Below are 18,560 nucleotides of genomic sequence, written 5' to 3' on the forward strand. Positions count from 1 at the left end.
TGTACAAAATACACGTACCTAAAATAATAGAATTATTAGCTTAGAACAGTGGTCGGCAATTTCATTAGTGAAAAGAGCCAAAGATCAACATTACGACGATTAAGATTTCTTTTGAGAGCCAAATTTCTTTTCGTTAAACTGTTTCCTCTTCAAAGCCAACGAACTTTATTATAATAAGAAGAAGAGAAGATCTCCGTATTTACTTTCTGTTATTGAGTAAACATTATTTTAATTAGCGATGTAAGAAGAGTTAAGATTTAACGACAATTGTGTTGACAATCTTGATCACCAAATCCATAACATTTGAAATTGTTCGCCTCTTGATGAATGACGCAATAGTAAAAAGGCATCTAATTAGTTAAAAAGGATATGATAAAAAGTTTAACAAAGTAAAAAAAAACAATAATAACAAAGGTATGCAAGAAAAAACAGTAAGCATATAAACAAAAAATGCAAAGATATAAGCTTATGAAGTAAATTATGTAAAGCAAACAACAAATAAAGTGTTACGGTAAGCAAGAAAGCAAGTTTTTTCGGAATCTCTAAGTTCAGTCATATCACTCCACTACTTCGGGAACTACACTGGCTACGTTTTCCACAGAGGGTCGAATACAAACTCTGTTGGCTTATGTATAAGTCACTGCACAACTCGGCTCCGGAATATCTAAGGGAACTATGCATTCCAGATGAACTAGCTGACAGGCGTCTCACGCTTAGATCAGCTACGTCTACGGCGAGAGGAAAAGTTATTATACCTCTACGCAAACAGCGCACTAAATTTGGTGAGCGCGCATTTGCGGTCGCAGGCCCTATGGCATGGAATGCTCTCCCAGCAGAGGTGCGAGGCTGTGAAAGTGAAGTGATGTTTCGGAAAAAACTTAAAACCCACTTGTTCTCTAAATCATTTGAATAAATCCGTAGCACGTGACAACAAAATAAATTATTTTAATCAAATTACAAATTTAAAGCTTCAATTAAATTAACTTAACAGTAGAATCACCATGTAAAGCGCCCTTGAGGTATTTTATTACGAAAATGGCGCTATATAAGTTATCCACAATAAATAAATAAATAAATAAATAAAGAAAGACATTTTAAAGTTAAATTAATAAACAAGCAAGCATATATTATCACGAAAAAATAAGAAATAAAAATATGTATCTATGAAATGCGTATTTGCCAATTCTACAATGCAATTTGATATAATAGTAAAAAATAAAAAACAAGTATAAGGTAATAAAAATAAACAATTAAGTATTTTTTTAATTTATGGAATTGAATCGTCAATAATATTTTGACGAGCAGCTACAAATAAAGTTGATATTGTGGACTTATAAGATGGTAAAGAATTGGACAGAATGTCTGCAGCCGTTCCATAAGTGTTACCTAACCTATGCAGTCTCGGTATCAATGAATTGTTTTGTTGGTTGGAAGAAGTACTGGAGCAATGAAACAATAAAGTACTCCTAGTTTATGTATTTATATTTTCTATACTTGTGTACAGGTGTTTTGTTTCAATATTATTTAATAGTTGTCAGAGGCGTAATCCGTCGAAATAAAAAAATAAAAAGTGTAACTTGCGCTGAGCCACACTCGAGTACCTAAAGAGCCACATGCCAACCACTGTATTATAGGTAACATCAAAAACGGCTTTGAAAGTTATTTGTTCGTATAAAAATAAAAAATAACATTTTAAAAAGTAATAAAAAAGAGAATTGTAATTTGAATAATTTATTCAAAACTTCCTTTAACTTTGTACTGGCATACCGAGTCGTAAAATATATCGAGATTTAATCGTTGCTCATTTTCAGTATAGTAAATAATTTATTTATTTATTTAATTTTACAATACGCCCAAGGGGCATTTACAAAAAATATACAGTTAAGTACAAACATAGTGCGTAAAAATTTAAAAGATAAACAATACATTTAGAAACAATAAGAAGCATACTGCCATGCAAAATAAAAAGTGAAACTTTACATAGTAAAAAGAAAAAAATAATTTTATATGGATATAATAAAAGTAATTGAATTAAAAAGCAAATTGTAAGTAACTTGTAAAGAATTCAAACAAAAAAATAAATACATTTTCATATACTTATAAGTATAAAAATAAAAATACAGGTAACTACAAACAAAGAAAGTAATAATTTTATAAATACACAACACATTAAAAGAAATAAAAAAAGATTTTATATACATGTAGAAACAATAAAAAGCAAACTGCAATGCAAAATAAAAAGCGAAACTTTGCATAAAAAAAAAAAGATTAAAAATATGAATATAAGAACAATGTTAAAATTAAAAAACAAATTGTAAATAACTTGTTAAGAATTCTAAATATATATACACACATATATACGTATAAAAAAAATGTTATTAACAAATTAATCTTAAAAACAAATAATGAAAATTAGTTAACAGTAAGTATATGTGTGAAAATAATATAATATACGGTACACAAAAATATTTGATAAATTAATATCAGAAAGAGATAAGATAATAATAATACACATCAAAAACGGAGAAAGAATTGTATGAAAAAGAAAGTTCTATTACGACATTAATAATTTGCTTCAAACAGTGCATTTAAGAACGTTTTAAAATTAATAATTGTCGTATTAAAAATGTCTATTTCACAAGTAAATTTGTTGGCTAAGGAATGTAAACGCGGAATCGGAGAGTGTCGTGCATAGTTAGTACCCACGTATTGCTCGGTTAATTGGTAAATTCTTTGCCGCATTTGTTTTATATTTCTCAATTTGAGCCAAGAGCGTATGCCTTGCCTTGTACGGCATAATGTAACATATAAATTTATTAGGGAAGTAAATCGGGACAGCCAATTCTGTCGTTAAAGATGTTGTACAGAAATATCAAATCTGATAAATTTCGCCGTGATGCGTGGCTCCTACTACTACTACCGTCACGCCATTTCCCCGTAGAGGTAGGCAAAAAGAATGGACCGCCGCACACGTCTATCCTGGCATATATACCTAGCTTCTTCCACATTCATACATCTTGTCATACACGCCCTACGGTTCTGCCTGCTTTTGACATGACCAGACTTAAGATTTTGGTTTATCTGATCATGCCACGTCTTCCTTGGTCGTCTTCGTCTCCCGTTACAGTTTATATAACATATACATTACAAACGTATATTTAATACGTACATATTACAAAAAAGAAAAAATACATGAAAGAGACTCGTGTCAAAGTAGTAGGAGAATCCTGCTCCGAAAACCCCTTCGGATACATGGAACAGATCAATATTCAGAGCGATGTTGTTCGGCATAGCGGTAGCCCTAACAGGCAGTTTGGTCCTGTATATCGGAATATAAAACAATCTATGCTGACGCTATCTTAGGTAATTATTAGGAACGTACAAACCAATGCTCATCATAATCTCAGAATTATCTATCATACCGCGCAACGATCGATAAAAATGTGTAGTCAAATACACATTCCTTCTAGTCTCTAAACTAAACTGTAGCCAAGCATACCCTGGAGAATCTCGGTAGGGTAGAGCCAAGGATAATACCCGCACTTACCCGCAATAATATATACTTGTTTTACCATTCTTTCGTCGTCCATTCGTTCTACGTGACCAAACCATCTCAGAGACCCTTTCTTAATATTATCAATTATACTTGTCTCAGATTTACACTCTTGCCTGATTTCATCATTCGTAACCTTGTCATACATTGATTTCTCATACATTCGTCTAAGAGATCGCATTCCAACCGCGTTCACTCGGCTTTCAACCTCACTCTGCTCCATGTTTCACTTCCGAACATAAGTGTTGGGACTAAAACTGCATTGTGCATTGCCAGTTTGGCTTCGATTGACATATTTTTTTAGCAATTACTGTGCTTAGTGCTCCGTTCATTTTATTGCCCGCATTCACTCTTCTTTCAACATCTTTTTAATAATAATAATAATAATATGAAGAACTTATATATCGCCATTTTCGTAATATAATACCTCAAGAGCGCTTTACAAAGTAATTATATAAAGATATAAACTCAATTTTAACTTTTTAATTTGAGAAAAATAATGTACTTTGTCACCACATGCTAAGAATTCATTCAAATGATTAAGAGAACAAGTGGGTTTTAAGTTTTTTTCGAAACATCACTTCACTATCACAGTTTTGGACCTCTGCTGGGAGAGCATTCCATGCCGTAGGGCCTGCGACCGCAAATGCGCGTTCGCCAAATTTAGTGCGCTGTTTGTGTAGAGGTATAATAACTTTTCCTTTCGTCGTTGATATAGCTGATCTAAGCGTAAGACGTCTGTCAGCTAGTTCATCTGGAATGCAGAGTTCCCTTAGATATTCCGGAGCAGAGTTGTGCAGTGACTTATACATAAGCCAACATAGTTTGTATTCCACCCTCTGTGGTAAACGTAGCCAGTGTAATTCCCGAAGTAGTGGAGTAATATGACAGAACTTAGAGATTCCAAAAATAAGTCTCGCTGCGGCATTTAATACAGACTGTAAGCGAGTCATTTTATCCATTGGTAGACCTGCGTAGATACCATTACAATAATCGACTCTAGACACTACAAACGCATTTATTAATTGACGGGCGGCATCAACCGGCAAATTATTGCGTATGCATTTAATCTGTTTCAGCTGGTGAAAGCATGAACTTATCGTTCAGCTCATTTGAGCGTCAAGAGAAAGGTCAGAATTAAGGATGACTCCCAGTAGTTTAACTCTTCCTCTCTTAAAAATATGCTACTCTTCCATCTCTTGAAAACATGCTTCCCAGATACACAAATTCTTCTTATTTAATTAATTAATAAAATTTAATATTGCACTGCTATCTGGTCTCCTGTTTATAAATTAAATATTAAAAGAATCTAGAGTGTTCAAAAAAAAACCTGAAAAAACTAGAATACAAATTTCATTTGCATTTTCCAAATTATTTAGCTTCATTAAAATTTTATAACCTTGATTCATTAGCACTCAGAAGAGATATGTTTGATCAGATCCTGCTTTATAAAATTTTCATTAATAAATTCGATTCCTCGGAACTCATTAATCTACTTGCTTACCGTGTCCCCTCCAGGCCAACTAGACTCTCTGATATTTTCTATATTCGTAAATTTAAAACTAATCATCGGAAACATTCTACAATCCCTCGTATATGTGAAACATTTAACAAAAAATTTAATAGTCTTGATATATTTAACATTCCATACAATATGTACAGAAGAGAATTAATAGGCTTGATTCATGCTCTTCATTCATAATTCATTTAATCATTAAATCAAATGCAAATTTCCACTCTCACTTTCCTTTAATCATCCTTTACCGCTCCTTATCAATTTCCTTCTTTTCCTTTCCACTATCTCCTTGTTTTGTCCATATTTATCTGATTTTAATATATAGTATATTTACTATTCATATAGTTTAAACTTCAAGCCGTCGTCACTTTATTACAGTATTATTTAGTGAATACATATAATTGGATGGCGGGCCCTACTATGTATACATTTTATAAAGTTTTATTAAAAAAATATTCATTTAACCTGTACATCTGTTTGTATTCGAAATAAATAAAATAAAAAAATAAATAATTCATGTTCCGGCACTTTCCTTACACCGATTTTACCAACAGCAAACGTGAAGCCATTTCATTGTTCAACTTTGATATAAGTTCATTATTATTAGGTGATCATTTTCCAATTTCCATGTGTTTCTAACTTCATTATAATATAATACTGGTATTACCCACCCGCCCAACGTGTGGCTCGTAATAACTGCTCTCAGCAGGATATAAATCTAAAACCTAGGGACATTCTACATCACATATCTTCCCTTATATGCTTTAGATATGCTATTATAGAGTTCTAGCCTTAGATTGAGTGCCAGTTTCGGGATATGTATAAAGTTTAAACGATTACAACTTTTAATACACTTTTATTGGATTTATTTTTACTTTAAAAAATAAATAAATGTCACGCTTTTTTCTTGTTAGGACATTACCGACGAGCAGTAGCTCAATCACAAATAACTATCGACGTGCTCAAAAACATGCTAAGCATTTGAGCGATCACAATGAACAATAATGATCATGCTTAAGATTTTATTTTTTTTTATTTTTTTTATTTTCTTTTATTCAGGAAACATACAGTACAGTTACAAAGTTTAATATTTTTCACAATTGGACTTAATTCTAATGGACCAGTGAAGTTTCCATATTAAAAAGCAATTAAATGTAAGGTTAATTATGAAAGTATAAAAAAGAGAAGGAAAAAGAAAAACATAAATGAAAGTTGTTTAAAAATTAAAATTTAAGTGAAAAAAATATATTTTAAGGTTTGTAGTTTGTAGTGAGTATTTACAAATGGAAATAATATTAAAAATGAAGAAAATTTGTAAGAATAATTAAGAATTAAGAATGGAAATAAAGAATGAAAAACATGCTTAGATGTAAAAATAAAATAAAATAATAATAACATTTTTTTTAAAAAAGGAAAAACATAAACACATATTTATTTTAAGGGATTCAAAGAATTAAGATATCGCAGTCATAAGTCAAGGCGTGTGTAATCTCCAAGTCAACGCTCGTGTCGGTTTGTTTTTTGTTTTCATAAAAAATAAAAACAGTCCACTCGCGAAAAATCGGCGTTTACAATAAAAAAGAATACAATATATTCCATTTGCAAAATAGTAAGGAGTTTATATATATTTTTAGTTTTCTACTGATTCAATTTTTTAACTTCCTTATGACTTTTTAATTTGTTTTAGCTCTGTATTTTTTTATTACATAGTCACATTTATGATGTGATTACAAGGAATTTTATTCCATTAATTAATCGGGTTGTGGTCCTGTGGCTTGTGTCACGGACTCACGGCTCAAAGGTCCGTGGTTCGAATCCCACTCTACCCCAACTTGATTCCGTTTTCTGATAGTGAGTTATTTACATGCCGTTGAAAATGGCTCTCAAAATGAGATATTTGGGTAAATCATAAGAACGCAAATATTTCTTTCTTTCAAAAAAAATAAAAAATTCGCAAAACACTGTACTTCGGTAGTCAGATGGCAGAAGGGACCATCTGTATTTTTGTCTAAGTTTTAGTTTTCAAAAGTTTTAATTAATATTTCAGTAATTACACGCACCAAAAAAAATTTAAAAATCAGTGTCATTTAGAATGGTAATTTATTATTATAAAACAATACTAAAATATTTTAGTTTGTGGATCAAAGTCTTGAAATTGAGACATATTTCAGCTCTCCTGAACATTTTTGAAAATTACAGATAGTCCCTTCTGCCATCTGACTACCGACTTATTGAATACGTCTCGTAGGAGCAAAAAAAACAGCATCCAAAAAAACCCCACTTAGCCCTGATCTTAGTTTCTCCCGGTAACGTAAAATATGGGCTTATTGAATATTTTAAGTGAAATTAATTATTAACAATATCAAACTTTGAGAGCAAAATATTTACGAAATCCGGATTGGAAACTTTTCACTTTAGGCAGATCCCTGAGACTTTTATCTAATACTTTTGTAAGTCTCTTTGAAATTGGGATAAATTCAAACAAAGCATCGAAACCAGACAAGAGAATATTTTTTAGCTTTGTTTGTATCTGTGGAAACAGAGAAATACCTTTGATCAGCGAATATGAACGTTTGGCAAAAAGGTAGCTCCAGAGATTTCTAGCCATTTACAGGCCCTATGACTTGTCACTGGCTATTTGGACTGGGCACATAAATCCAAATGGCGCAAAAGTTGTAACGCGATGTTTTTTCAAGTCGAGAAAATAATATCGGCCAAGTGGCCGCCGCCAGAATTGATGACCATGCGGCCCCCATTTTTGGTATTTTCCATAACCTCTTGTTTTTAAAGAAACAACCCGCTAAGCCTCTATTTTGAGGCTTCTCAGCAGGTGGGATAGAGGGGATGTGGAAGGAGGTGATGAAAAATACACCACAACACCCAGACCAATTAAGAAAAAAATATTTCTTGGATTTTTTTCTTGCAACTGGCGGGAATCGAACCCGCGACGCCAGTTTCACAGTTGGCCGTCTAACCAACTGCGCCCGGCACCTGTCTCTCTAGAACTTCTGGGGATGGGTTCTCGCATTCTTGACGGACGTTCTCTCTGAGAGCTTCAAAAATCTGAGGCTTGTTGACTTCGAGAAACCTCACAAAAAGAGGACCGGAGCGGTTAAAATACCTACTTAAATTCAATATTTGAATATTAATTATTTTTAGATTTGGCATTTAATCATAAACAATACTTTTAATTAGTCGTTACGTTTGATGTTTAAACATATGCAGAATGGTGGTAGCCAACGACAGGTCATAAGCCCTGTAAATGCCTCATCTTCTATATTCCGTTATAGAAAATGTTCTTCATTTCTCAACAATATTTTGAGTTTGTCCAAATTTTTGTAGACAAGGACTGGATTCAACTCCCTGGGGAGCTGTTTATATTAACATATTACAACAGAGATGAAGAACATTTAAGAAAAGGTAATATAGAAGTCTAGGCATCTACAGGGCTTATGACCTTCAGAAAAGTTCTAAAGGTTTGTTCTATAGGAACAATACCCTACACTAAATATATCAGATACGTGGGAATATTGCCGAGTTCATAAAGTCTATTTAATACTGCATTACAAGTATACACTGTCCGTGAATTGTTGCTACAAAATGGTGGCACCTGTCTATTCATTCTTCCAGGCACCCTGAAGTTGATGAAAGATAACAGTTCAGGGCAACCCCATATTGAATTTACAATTTTGAATAAATTTAAATTGTCTATAATTTTCCTTCTATCGTTAAGTTTTAAAAAATTCATGACTGATTCTAAGTTTAAAACTTATATCCCGTAAGAATTTTTTTTGGACTCTTTCAAGAGAATTTTGGTGACAGTTGTAGTGAGGAGTCCATATTGTAGAGTTATACTCTAACTGGCTTCTCACTTATGAAGTATACATCAACTTCAAAGTGCCTATGTTTTTGAATTCCTTAGTAAAATGAAGCCTAACATTTTTAGAGATTTACTAGTAATATTATTTATGTGTTAAATGATAATTTTTTATCAAAAACGATACTCAGGTCGCGCACCTCAGAAGTTGAGCCTAATTGCATATTACCCATCAAATAATCAAATAAAATTGGGGTTTTTATTCTAAAAAATCTCATTATGTGGCATTTTTTTATATTTAATTAAAGTTTATTGGTGGAGCACCACTGGAACATTTTATCTAAATTACGTTGCAGAGTCACACAATCATTTACGGAATTAATAACTTTAAAAATCTTCATGTCATCGGCAAACAGCAATATTTCCACATCATCAAATACATCCATTATATAATTAACAAAGATGATGAACAGTATTGGGCCCAGATGGGAACCCTGAGGAACACCACTAGTAGCAGAGAAATATTGGGATAAAGTGTTACAAATTTTTACCGATAGTGTTCTATCAGTCAAGTAGCTTTGAAACCATTTAATCATGGGACCACTTATTCCTAGATTTGATAGTTTGGCGACCAAAATGTTTAAACACACCTTGTCAAAAGCCTATTGTCTCTCAATACATGTTTAAACTCTTTCAATTAGCAATTAGCCTTTTATTTCTCCAGTAATAATAGTTAAATCGATTTATGAGACCACTGGTCTGTCTCCTATTTATGTCTCGGAGAACTTTATTACATTATCATAATGTTTGTGCTTTCTGCATTAAATTTCACTAATTCTCTTTTCAACACCCTGTGTAAGCTTTATGTCACCATTAAAGGCTGCAGTTAATCCGCTGAGTCTAATTTAAAGGTACAACTTTACATCTTAACACCTACTATCAAGTATAATAATATCCATACAGTTATACAGGCCGCATATTATGTAGGGTAAATAGCAGGGGCGCTCTTTTACTTTTTCTTCTTTATAAATTTTTACAATGGAATTTATTTTATAAATAGTGTCTACTGTATGAACTTTAAATAATTAATATAAGTATATGTATATAACCACTTCCCGACTTTTTTATTCTACCGGTTTTGAGATGTACCCGTCTCTTCGTCAGAACACTCACTACACCAACATTCAAATACTTAAATACACCTCCAGCTTCACCATCACCATAGTATATATATGGTATTAAAAAAATACATAAATCACATGCAGATTTATAGAGATGCCAACACCACCATGTCTAAACATGCACTAAGCTTAGTTAAAAAATATTAAATGTTATGTTGAAGAATTGGTCGGCAGTTAAGAGGGAGGGGGGATAGAGGTGGGGTTATTCGATTGGTTGATTTTATTTTGAATTTCTTCCAAGGAAATGAATTTTATTATTTTGTATTTTAGTTGCGGAACATTTATTATTAAAATTATTATTATTATTAACCTTTCCCTTACTGTCCTTAAAACACCCTCGAGTTACGGTGCCGTGTAGTCCCTACACATTAATAAAATAGGAGATTTAAAAGGGGAAAAATGAAATATTTATAGGTTGGCTTTAATTAACAATAATTTAATTCAAAGATGATAATATTTCAAATCTAACTGCTGAAAACATGTAAAACTATTGGGTATTGCTAACGACTCGGGCTAAAATTAAATAAAAAAATAAGATATTTGTGTATGGAGTGTGCATTTAATATTTTAATTCTTTAATATTCATAAAAAAAACTTATCAATTCTGTTTTTAAAAAGTGTTGAATAATCATCCCATCCAAGTTTATATCGTATGTCATTTGTACACCCGGTGGGGCAAAACGTTTTTTTGACGTATGTTTTTATTTTTGTATTTTTATTTGATAGATTTGTATTTTTTCCTACAACAACAGTGATAACATGTTAAAAAATAGTGTACATTTTGAACCAAAGAGAATTTTTACCAAATATGTTACCAATCAATTTTCATTTCATTTTGTACACCCTTCCCCTACTAGCTACACATCACCAGGGTGGAGGGGTTAAAATTGACTCGCTGATAATATAATTTATCCAGGGAATATAAAAAAAAACCTCAATAAATCACACACACGTTCCATGTATATAGTTTTAAACGAGTATTGGTATAATCAAAACTCCGCATTTCGCTGGCCGGAACAAAACGTCCCACGGGACGGGGGTGGCCCTCATGACTCAGGAAGTTCAGTGTTACGGAAATTGGACATAAATTAATTTGTCAATTTTAAAATTGTGTAAATGGGGGCAGGATTTCTTACCGCCCATGCGCTCTGCAGCTGCAAGACGTGCTGGGATATTTAATTATTGTAGATCGCCTTTTAAGTGATTTTCACAAAAATGAGTCTTTATAATTTTCAACAATGTTGAGTATGTCCAAATGCTTACAGACTTGCTGGATTTCCTCCTTAGGGAGTTATTAATTTTCAAATTTATTTCAAAAGAGAGGGAAAACCTTTTTGAGAAGGGAATATGGAAGTCTAGGCATTTACAGGGCTAGCCTCTCTGTTGAAATAAATTTAAATATGAATAGCTCCCCAGGGAGGAGATCCAGCCAGTCTGCAAGCATTTGGACATACCCAAACATTGTTGAATTAACTACGTAAACCTTGACAAAGAAGCTTGTTTGCTTTGAGACCGGTCGGTGAAAAATAAAAATTAGTGGTTAAAAACAAAGTTGTTTTATTTATTTTATTATAATGAATAACCACAAAGTTAGTGCTTCAAATATAAGCAATATATTTTATTATTTATTATTGTAAACGCCAATTTTTCGTCAGTGAACTGTATTTAAATAAATACAGTTCACGTGAATACGAGGAAAACAAAATCAAACCGACACGAGCGTCGACTTAGAGATTACACATGCGTTGATTTATGACTGCAATAACTTACGCATGTTCATTTTTGTTCATTGTGATCGCTTAAATGCTTGGCATGCCTTTTAATCACGTCGATAATTATTTGTGATTGAGCTACTGAGCGTTGTCATCTAATCGAAAACACTTATCTTGAATTGATTGATTGATTGATTTGGTGTTTATTTTGTAGAACTCCATATTTAAACTTATAATACAATACATACATTTATGTCAATAAATACTTACTTTGTTATATTTTTCCCGAAATTTAAATATAAATACCTAAATTCCCCATTACCTATTAAACACTTAGCCTCGCCCTTAACCATTGGTTTTTCCCTCAATTATGATTAATGTACATGCTATGGTTCATAATATTATTTTTATTTTCTACTTCAGTACCTTGAATTATATAACTATATAAGGACATTCAATCCATCTAATCTTCACATTCGTTTGAAAATGCCCTAACAAGGCGAAACAATTGTCACGAAGTTTTTGTTTACATATTTTTTATATTTGTAAAAATAAAATAAAGTGTTCAGTAGACTCAAATCAGTGTTTGATTTCTAATATTATAAGTTTAAACTTATCTTGAATGATGATTCTTTGTCAAGTGAAGATCTATATGCTTCAACCGCTTAAACACGGATGCACTTTATTTCAAACAAAAAAACAGACAAAAAACGAGTTTCCAACTATTATAATAAATATATAATTTTCGTGTAAAAACATCAAATTTACACCGTCGATAAATCTCTTATCGTCTCTTTGCAACTCGGGCCCTAGTATATAGTAATCCGTGGTTTTGTGGCGGAAATTTTGAATAAATTATTACAACCCTTATCGCGCGATTATATCGAAGGCTTCGGTGATTTATTACAATAGAGATAAAAACTTCTGTTCGAAAATACATCACAAGTTTTTTTTATTTGCTGTTTTACAATATCCGGCTTTGTATTTTTATTTTTTTTATTATTTTATTTATTTATTAAAAACAGATCAAGATTTTTGATTCTATTTTTTACTATACGCGGCTTACTGTCTTTTATAAAATTTAAAAATTATCAATTATGTATTAACATAAGTCGTGTCCATTTTTTTCCCAATTTAAAAATGTGCTCCAAGAGAAAGACAAAATGGTACGGGTTATCTTCCTCTTCTTCTTTTCCACAGCCGCTTCGGAATCGAGAGTATTTATCGAATCAGCCCATCGAAAATATCTTTATCGTGGTGCTTTATGGGGTCTGCAGTGAATACAGCCGCAGAAAGGATTCGCAAAACCAAAATTCACGATATCAGATATACATAAAGCCCTAAAGTCTTTTGCAAAAAAGGGCAAGGTGGTTTTAAAGAGCTGGCGCCTAATATTTATTTATATTTTTATTATTATTTTTATTTATTTATTTTGTTTATTTTTCTTTTATTCAGGAAACATACTGTACAGTTACAGAGTTAAATATTTTAAACAATTAGACTTAATTCTAATGGACCAGTGAAGTTTCCATATTAAAAAGGAATTATATGCAAGGTTAATTATGAAAGTATAAAAAAGAGAAGGAAAAAGAAAAACATAAATGAAAGTTGTTTGAAAATTAAAATTTAAGTGAAAAAAGATATTTAAAGTTTGTAGTTTGTAGTGAGTATTTACAAATGGAAATAATATTAAAAATGAAGAAAATTTGTAAGAGTAATTAAAAATTAAGAATGGAAATAAAGAATGAAAAACATGCTCAGATGTTAAAATAAAATAAAATAGTAAAAAAATTTTTTTTGAAAGGAAAAACATAAATATACACATTTATTTTAAGGGATTCAAAGAAACGATGAGAAGAATCTTTAAGTGAAATATAAGACGATAAATTTAGGTCAATTTTAAAAACATCTTCAAAATTAATGACATATTATAGTAAGAGCAGCCATATATTGATTTTATTAACATATATAATATAGGTAATTAAAAGTAGTTTAAAAGTTTAAAAACATGCCAATGCAGCAGAGAAAAAAGAAAAAATAAAGAAGGAATAACAAGTATAGCAAGTAATCTTTAAAATTTGAAAAAGCAACATAAGGAGAAGATTTAAAACCACGAGAAGTCGATAAAATTTCATTAAAACGATTGACTCATTACTGACGTATTGTAATTTGTGTATTATATTCATGTGTTTTTTTTAATACCTACGTGTTTTTATTTATTTAATTGTAATAGTACACATGAATATAAATTAAGATACTTATAAAATAAATAAACCTTAAAAATACAAAAACCTCACAAAGCCACTTTTTGTGGCTTGTTGGTGAAGTTCTTTCTTCTTTTCCACATCCGCTCCTAAGTGGAGCATGTGGACATCACCAGTTGCCTCCAGGAGACCCTATCGCCAGCCAGCATTTTTGCCTCTTCCCACGTCAATCCAGCGCCCCTTAATTCCGCCGAGAAAAGGCTAAAGATCGTCATTGATCGTCGTGAGCCCGCAGGAAGTGGCAATTTTGGTTTGGGTTCTCCTGAGGCATGCGCTTCACGTGTCAAAGCCAGGTCCACTGCCGCATCCTCAAGACGCTCGTTATAGGAGTCTGCTGCGTCCGTTTTCGGACTTCAATGTTAGTTAAAAAACGAACCACCTTATACCTCATATTCTTCTCAAGCACTTACTCTCAAAACTCAGAAGTTTGGTGTTCTGAGCTTTGGTAAGGTGCTTAAGATTCGCACCCATGTAGGAGTACTGGCATTTTACAAGAGTTGAATAATCGGCATTTCGTTTTGACCGAGTAAAGACTGGAGTTCCAGATAACACGCATCATGTTAAAAATTGCTCCAGCAATTCCTAGGCGGGTTGCGATCTCTTTATGCATGCTTGCATCCTCAGTTATGTGAACTCCCAAATATTCAAAGGTGTCAACTTTCTTAATCCTTTGTCCATTATTATAGAGAGGCTGATCAGGGTCAGGACAGGATTTGTTACACATAATCTGAGTCTTTTTTTGTATTAATATTAAAGTAAAGGTTATATGTCATTCGAAAGAAAGTTTTCTGCTCTAAATGATTTTGTATTTACTTTTACGTTACACATATTATTTTTTTAAATTCCAAGTCGAGAATGGGCATTTTCGACACCTATTTCTGTTCGCGTCCAATCGAGAAAATAAAGGATAAAACAAATAAGGAAAATGCATGTTTGACTAATTTATTTTAAAATAATATTATATGTATATATAAACGAATTCTTCTTCATTATTTTACAACAAATTAATCAATAACGTATCCCCCTTAATTATTTTACAACAAATTAATCAATCATGTATTCCCTTTCATTATTTTACAACAAATTACTCAATAATTTCACCATTGGCAGTCACAACCACATATCTGGTTGTGCATGCCAAAGGTTAAGCCTGTTAGAAGGGCTACCTTTTTGTTCAACAATATTGCTTTGGACATTGATATTTTTCACGTCTCTGAGGAAGTTATTCGTAACAAGATACTTGTATTTTTTTTAACATCCGCTTAAGATAATATGATGAACACCTGCTTGTTCTTTTTATATATACATAATTTAATTGATTATTTAAATTATTTAAATGAGATTTTATATTTTTTAATGAACGCATGTAATGTACATGCTCCATAATTTGTGACCCTTCTAAATCAAACCACATCCTTGAAATATATATGTTTCAAAAGCGATTTTTGCGATACTTGTTTGTATCTTAAAGAAAATAACAATTATTCATTCTTGTAGCCATCATTATTTCTAGCAGGGTTGCTGTATTACAACACCCTCGAATCTTGTCGTCATTTTTTTCTTGGGAAACATTTCTATAAGCTGATTTCTGAAAGTTTACCCATATATCAAATATACTGAACGAGATCAGTTTGTATGTCCCCAATAATTGCACTGGAGCGAGATCTCATGCACTGTTTACACACACAGAACCACGCACACTTATGCAAGTCAGAATTCACCGATTAATAGGTCAATTCGCTTGCTGAATACAGCTTCTGCGGATAATTTAAATCTAATTTTCTGTACATATCGGCAGTTCAGCTATCTGCTTTCTAATTATTAACTTCTATTTTTGTTAACAGTCTGCATTACGTAATGGGTTGAACAGTCCGTAAAGCAATGCAGTCTACAATGTGTCAAATAAATATCAAAATAAAAAATGTGTGTAAATAAATAAAATGGAAATGAACCGTACAATTAAATAAATGTGTTTTTTTATTTTTTAGCTCGCCCGGGACAACTAATCAGACTAGATTTTCGTGATCAATTCAACATCGAACCTTCAGAAGACTGCCGATTTGATTTTTTAGAGGTAAGCTCTTTTTGTTTTATTTTATTTATTATGGTTCACAAACAATAAACAATACATTTGACATTGTAATAATAATAACAAATTGTTACTTTGAATATTGTTTATCAATAATGTGTGAATACAGCATGCACAAATAGAGAAAAAAGGTCTATAATACCCAGATTTTTTTAAATTGGCCAGCTTAATTGAATTCGATAATGGTTATAAAAGTTTTTACAAATTGTTTTACCTTAACATAAGTGACTGACCATGTGTATTTGATTGATCGCAAATTGACAATACTGCAGTGAGGGGTACAATGAAAGCTTTTAAAGTTTCTTTATTTTGTTATTTCCGCGGTTTGATTGTAAAGAAGTATTAAATTTTCGCTTAATTAGTTTTTTAAAAATTGATATTGAAATAACATAAAGACTCAAGTCTTTATGAACCGTTTTGGGAAAGGGGTGGATGCTTTCATTGTTACATAAGTGACTATTTGATTTTATAAATTGCGTTACAATTTTCCTATAATTATTGAATGTATCGTTAAAGATATCAATATCAGCATGACTTTCCACATTATAATACAATCTTAACATACGTGATAATGCATTAAAGTGCGCCATATTATTATTGAAGGTTGGAAGATAAAATGTTGTGTACGATCTCAATCGCCGACTGGGGTCATTCGGGGTACATTTTCTAAACTAAATGTAGAATCAACATTACAACGAATTATTGTATAAAGATATATCAAGTCTAAAATCTTTTTTTTTCTTTAGTAGTACCGTAAAACGGGGCTATTTAGAAAATGCGGGGCTATTTGGAAATAACAAAAAAAAATTTTTTTTGTTCTAACACTCAAATGCGCGAACGCAAACTTTAGCAAACGCAGCCATATTATAATACTGTCTATGCTTTTTTTACATTGATACGCGACGAGCTGTATCGAGAAGTTATAAACCGTCTAAAGAGTTTCAAAAATATATCTGTGAAATTTTCAATTTTGTGACTGTCCAACTTTCTTTCGGATCTGACTGTCTGTTTTGAGTAAGTATGATAATACTACATAATAATATTAGTGCGCTTTTTATCTTTAGATTTGCAAAATCTGCAATGAAAAGCATACCCACGGGATTTTATATGCTTGATTTTCCTGGGAGGTGAAGAAAAATGAAGTTTCCATTCTCGTTTAAAAACTTACAATGACGCTATGGTGTATACATGACTAAAAAATGACTTTTTACCAAAAAATATTTTAGTCATTATTTTTATCCCCTACACATTCTGCATCACCGGTTTGCATTCTGGTCACACGTTTTATTGTGTTCAGGTTCCAAATAACCCAATATTAGGATATTTTAGCTTTGGTTGAGAGAACACTTGAATTTAAAAGCAGTTACAGTTCATTGTTTATTTAAATAATTTAGCAATCCCAAATAGCCCCGCCCCACCTAGCGGTTATTTGGAAACGCCTGCAAAACTTTTTTTTTCTCTTAAATATGAAAACTTAATGAATATTTGTTTGAATTTAACAATAAACACCATCTATGCCTACATTAAAAAATATATTTAATGTGCAGAATTTGTAAAATAAGAACAAGACAGGTGTTTATGTATTTTTTTTTCTCAAATAGCCCCGTTTTACGGTATTTCATTTTAATTTTTCCCAAAAGTAGTTCTAACTACCGTATTTTACAGATGATAAGACGCATCGGACCATAAGACACACCTCAAAATGTATCTATCAATTTTAAGAAAAAAAATGTTTTGGACGATAAGACAACTCTAATTGTTGATTGAATTTTTACATCAAAAAAGGGCGTTTTATGGTTCGAAAAGTACGGTATATTAACTGTCCAGAAAATATGTGATATAGATATGATTTATGTGCCAACTTGTAAAAACAATTAAACGTAGTTATGCAGAAAGCAGCCAGTCCAAAATTTTGAAAAAATGAGATATTTATGTTTTCGGGTGCAGTGAGGTCAATTATATGTTCTGCCAAAAACAGCCAGGCCGCTTTCATACAAAAATTGTTTTAATCACCTTCTGAAAATGGTGTCCATCTCAAAAACAGCATTTCTCAATTTGCAGAAAACACCCACAGCACTAGAAAATCTTAACGAATTTTAAAAATCATTAAAACTGGTTGAAAACATAATTCAATTTTTGTTTGTAATGCAAAAAAAACTAATATATTCCTTGGTTATCATTTGTTAAAGTCAAAAACATTCCAACTGTTGTGTAGATTTGTTTATTCACTCTTTTCACAAAGGTGCTATTCTCTCAGTTTCACTTTTCTATAGCTGGCTGCTTTCTGCATAACTACGTTCAATTATACCTCGAATTCAATCATTAGACGTACCTGTAGAAATTATAATGGACTCAGTATTAATGTAGACATTTTTAACTGCCCGTACAAAAAATTTCTTCATGGGGTCGATTATTTGGGATGGTGCCG

General features: G+C 31.8%; 1 protein-coding gene across 1 annotated transcript in view; it reads left to right on the forward strand.

Annotated features, from left to right (window-relative positions):
* The window catches only part of Neto (Neuropilin and tolloid-like), a 96,760-nt gene that overhangs the window by 37,832 nt on the left and 40,368 nt on the right, over window positions 1-18,560 (forward strand). Inside the window, exon 2 of the mRNA XM_088233482.1 lies at window positions 16,032-16,117. Within this exon, the coding sequence (XP_088089608.1) occupies window positions 16,032-16,117 (86 nt within the window). The remainder of the gene's footprint in view (window positions 1-16,031; window positions 16,118-18,560) is intronic.

Source organism: Micrasema longulum, unplaced genomic scaffold (assembly GCF_059751315.1).
Source record: "Micrasema longulum isolate JH-2025_06_02 unplaced genomic scaffold, ASM5975131v1 h1tg001111l, whole genome shotgun sequence".
Classification (NCBI taxonomy): Eukaryota; Metazoa; Arthropoda; class Insecta; order Trichoptera; family Brachycentridae; genus Micrasema; species Micrasema longulum.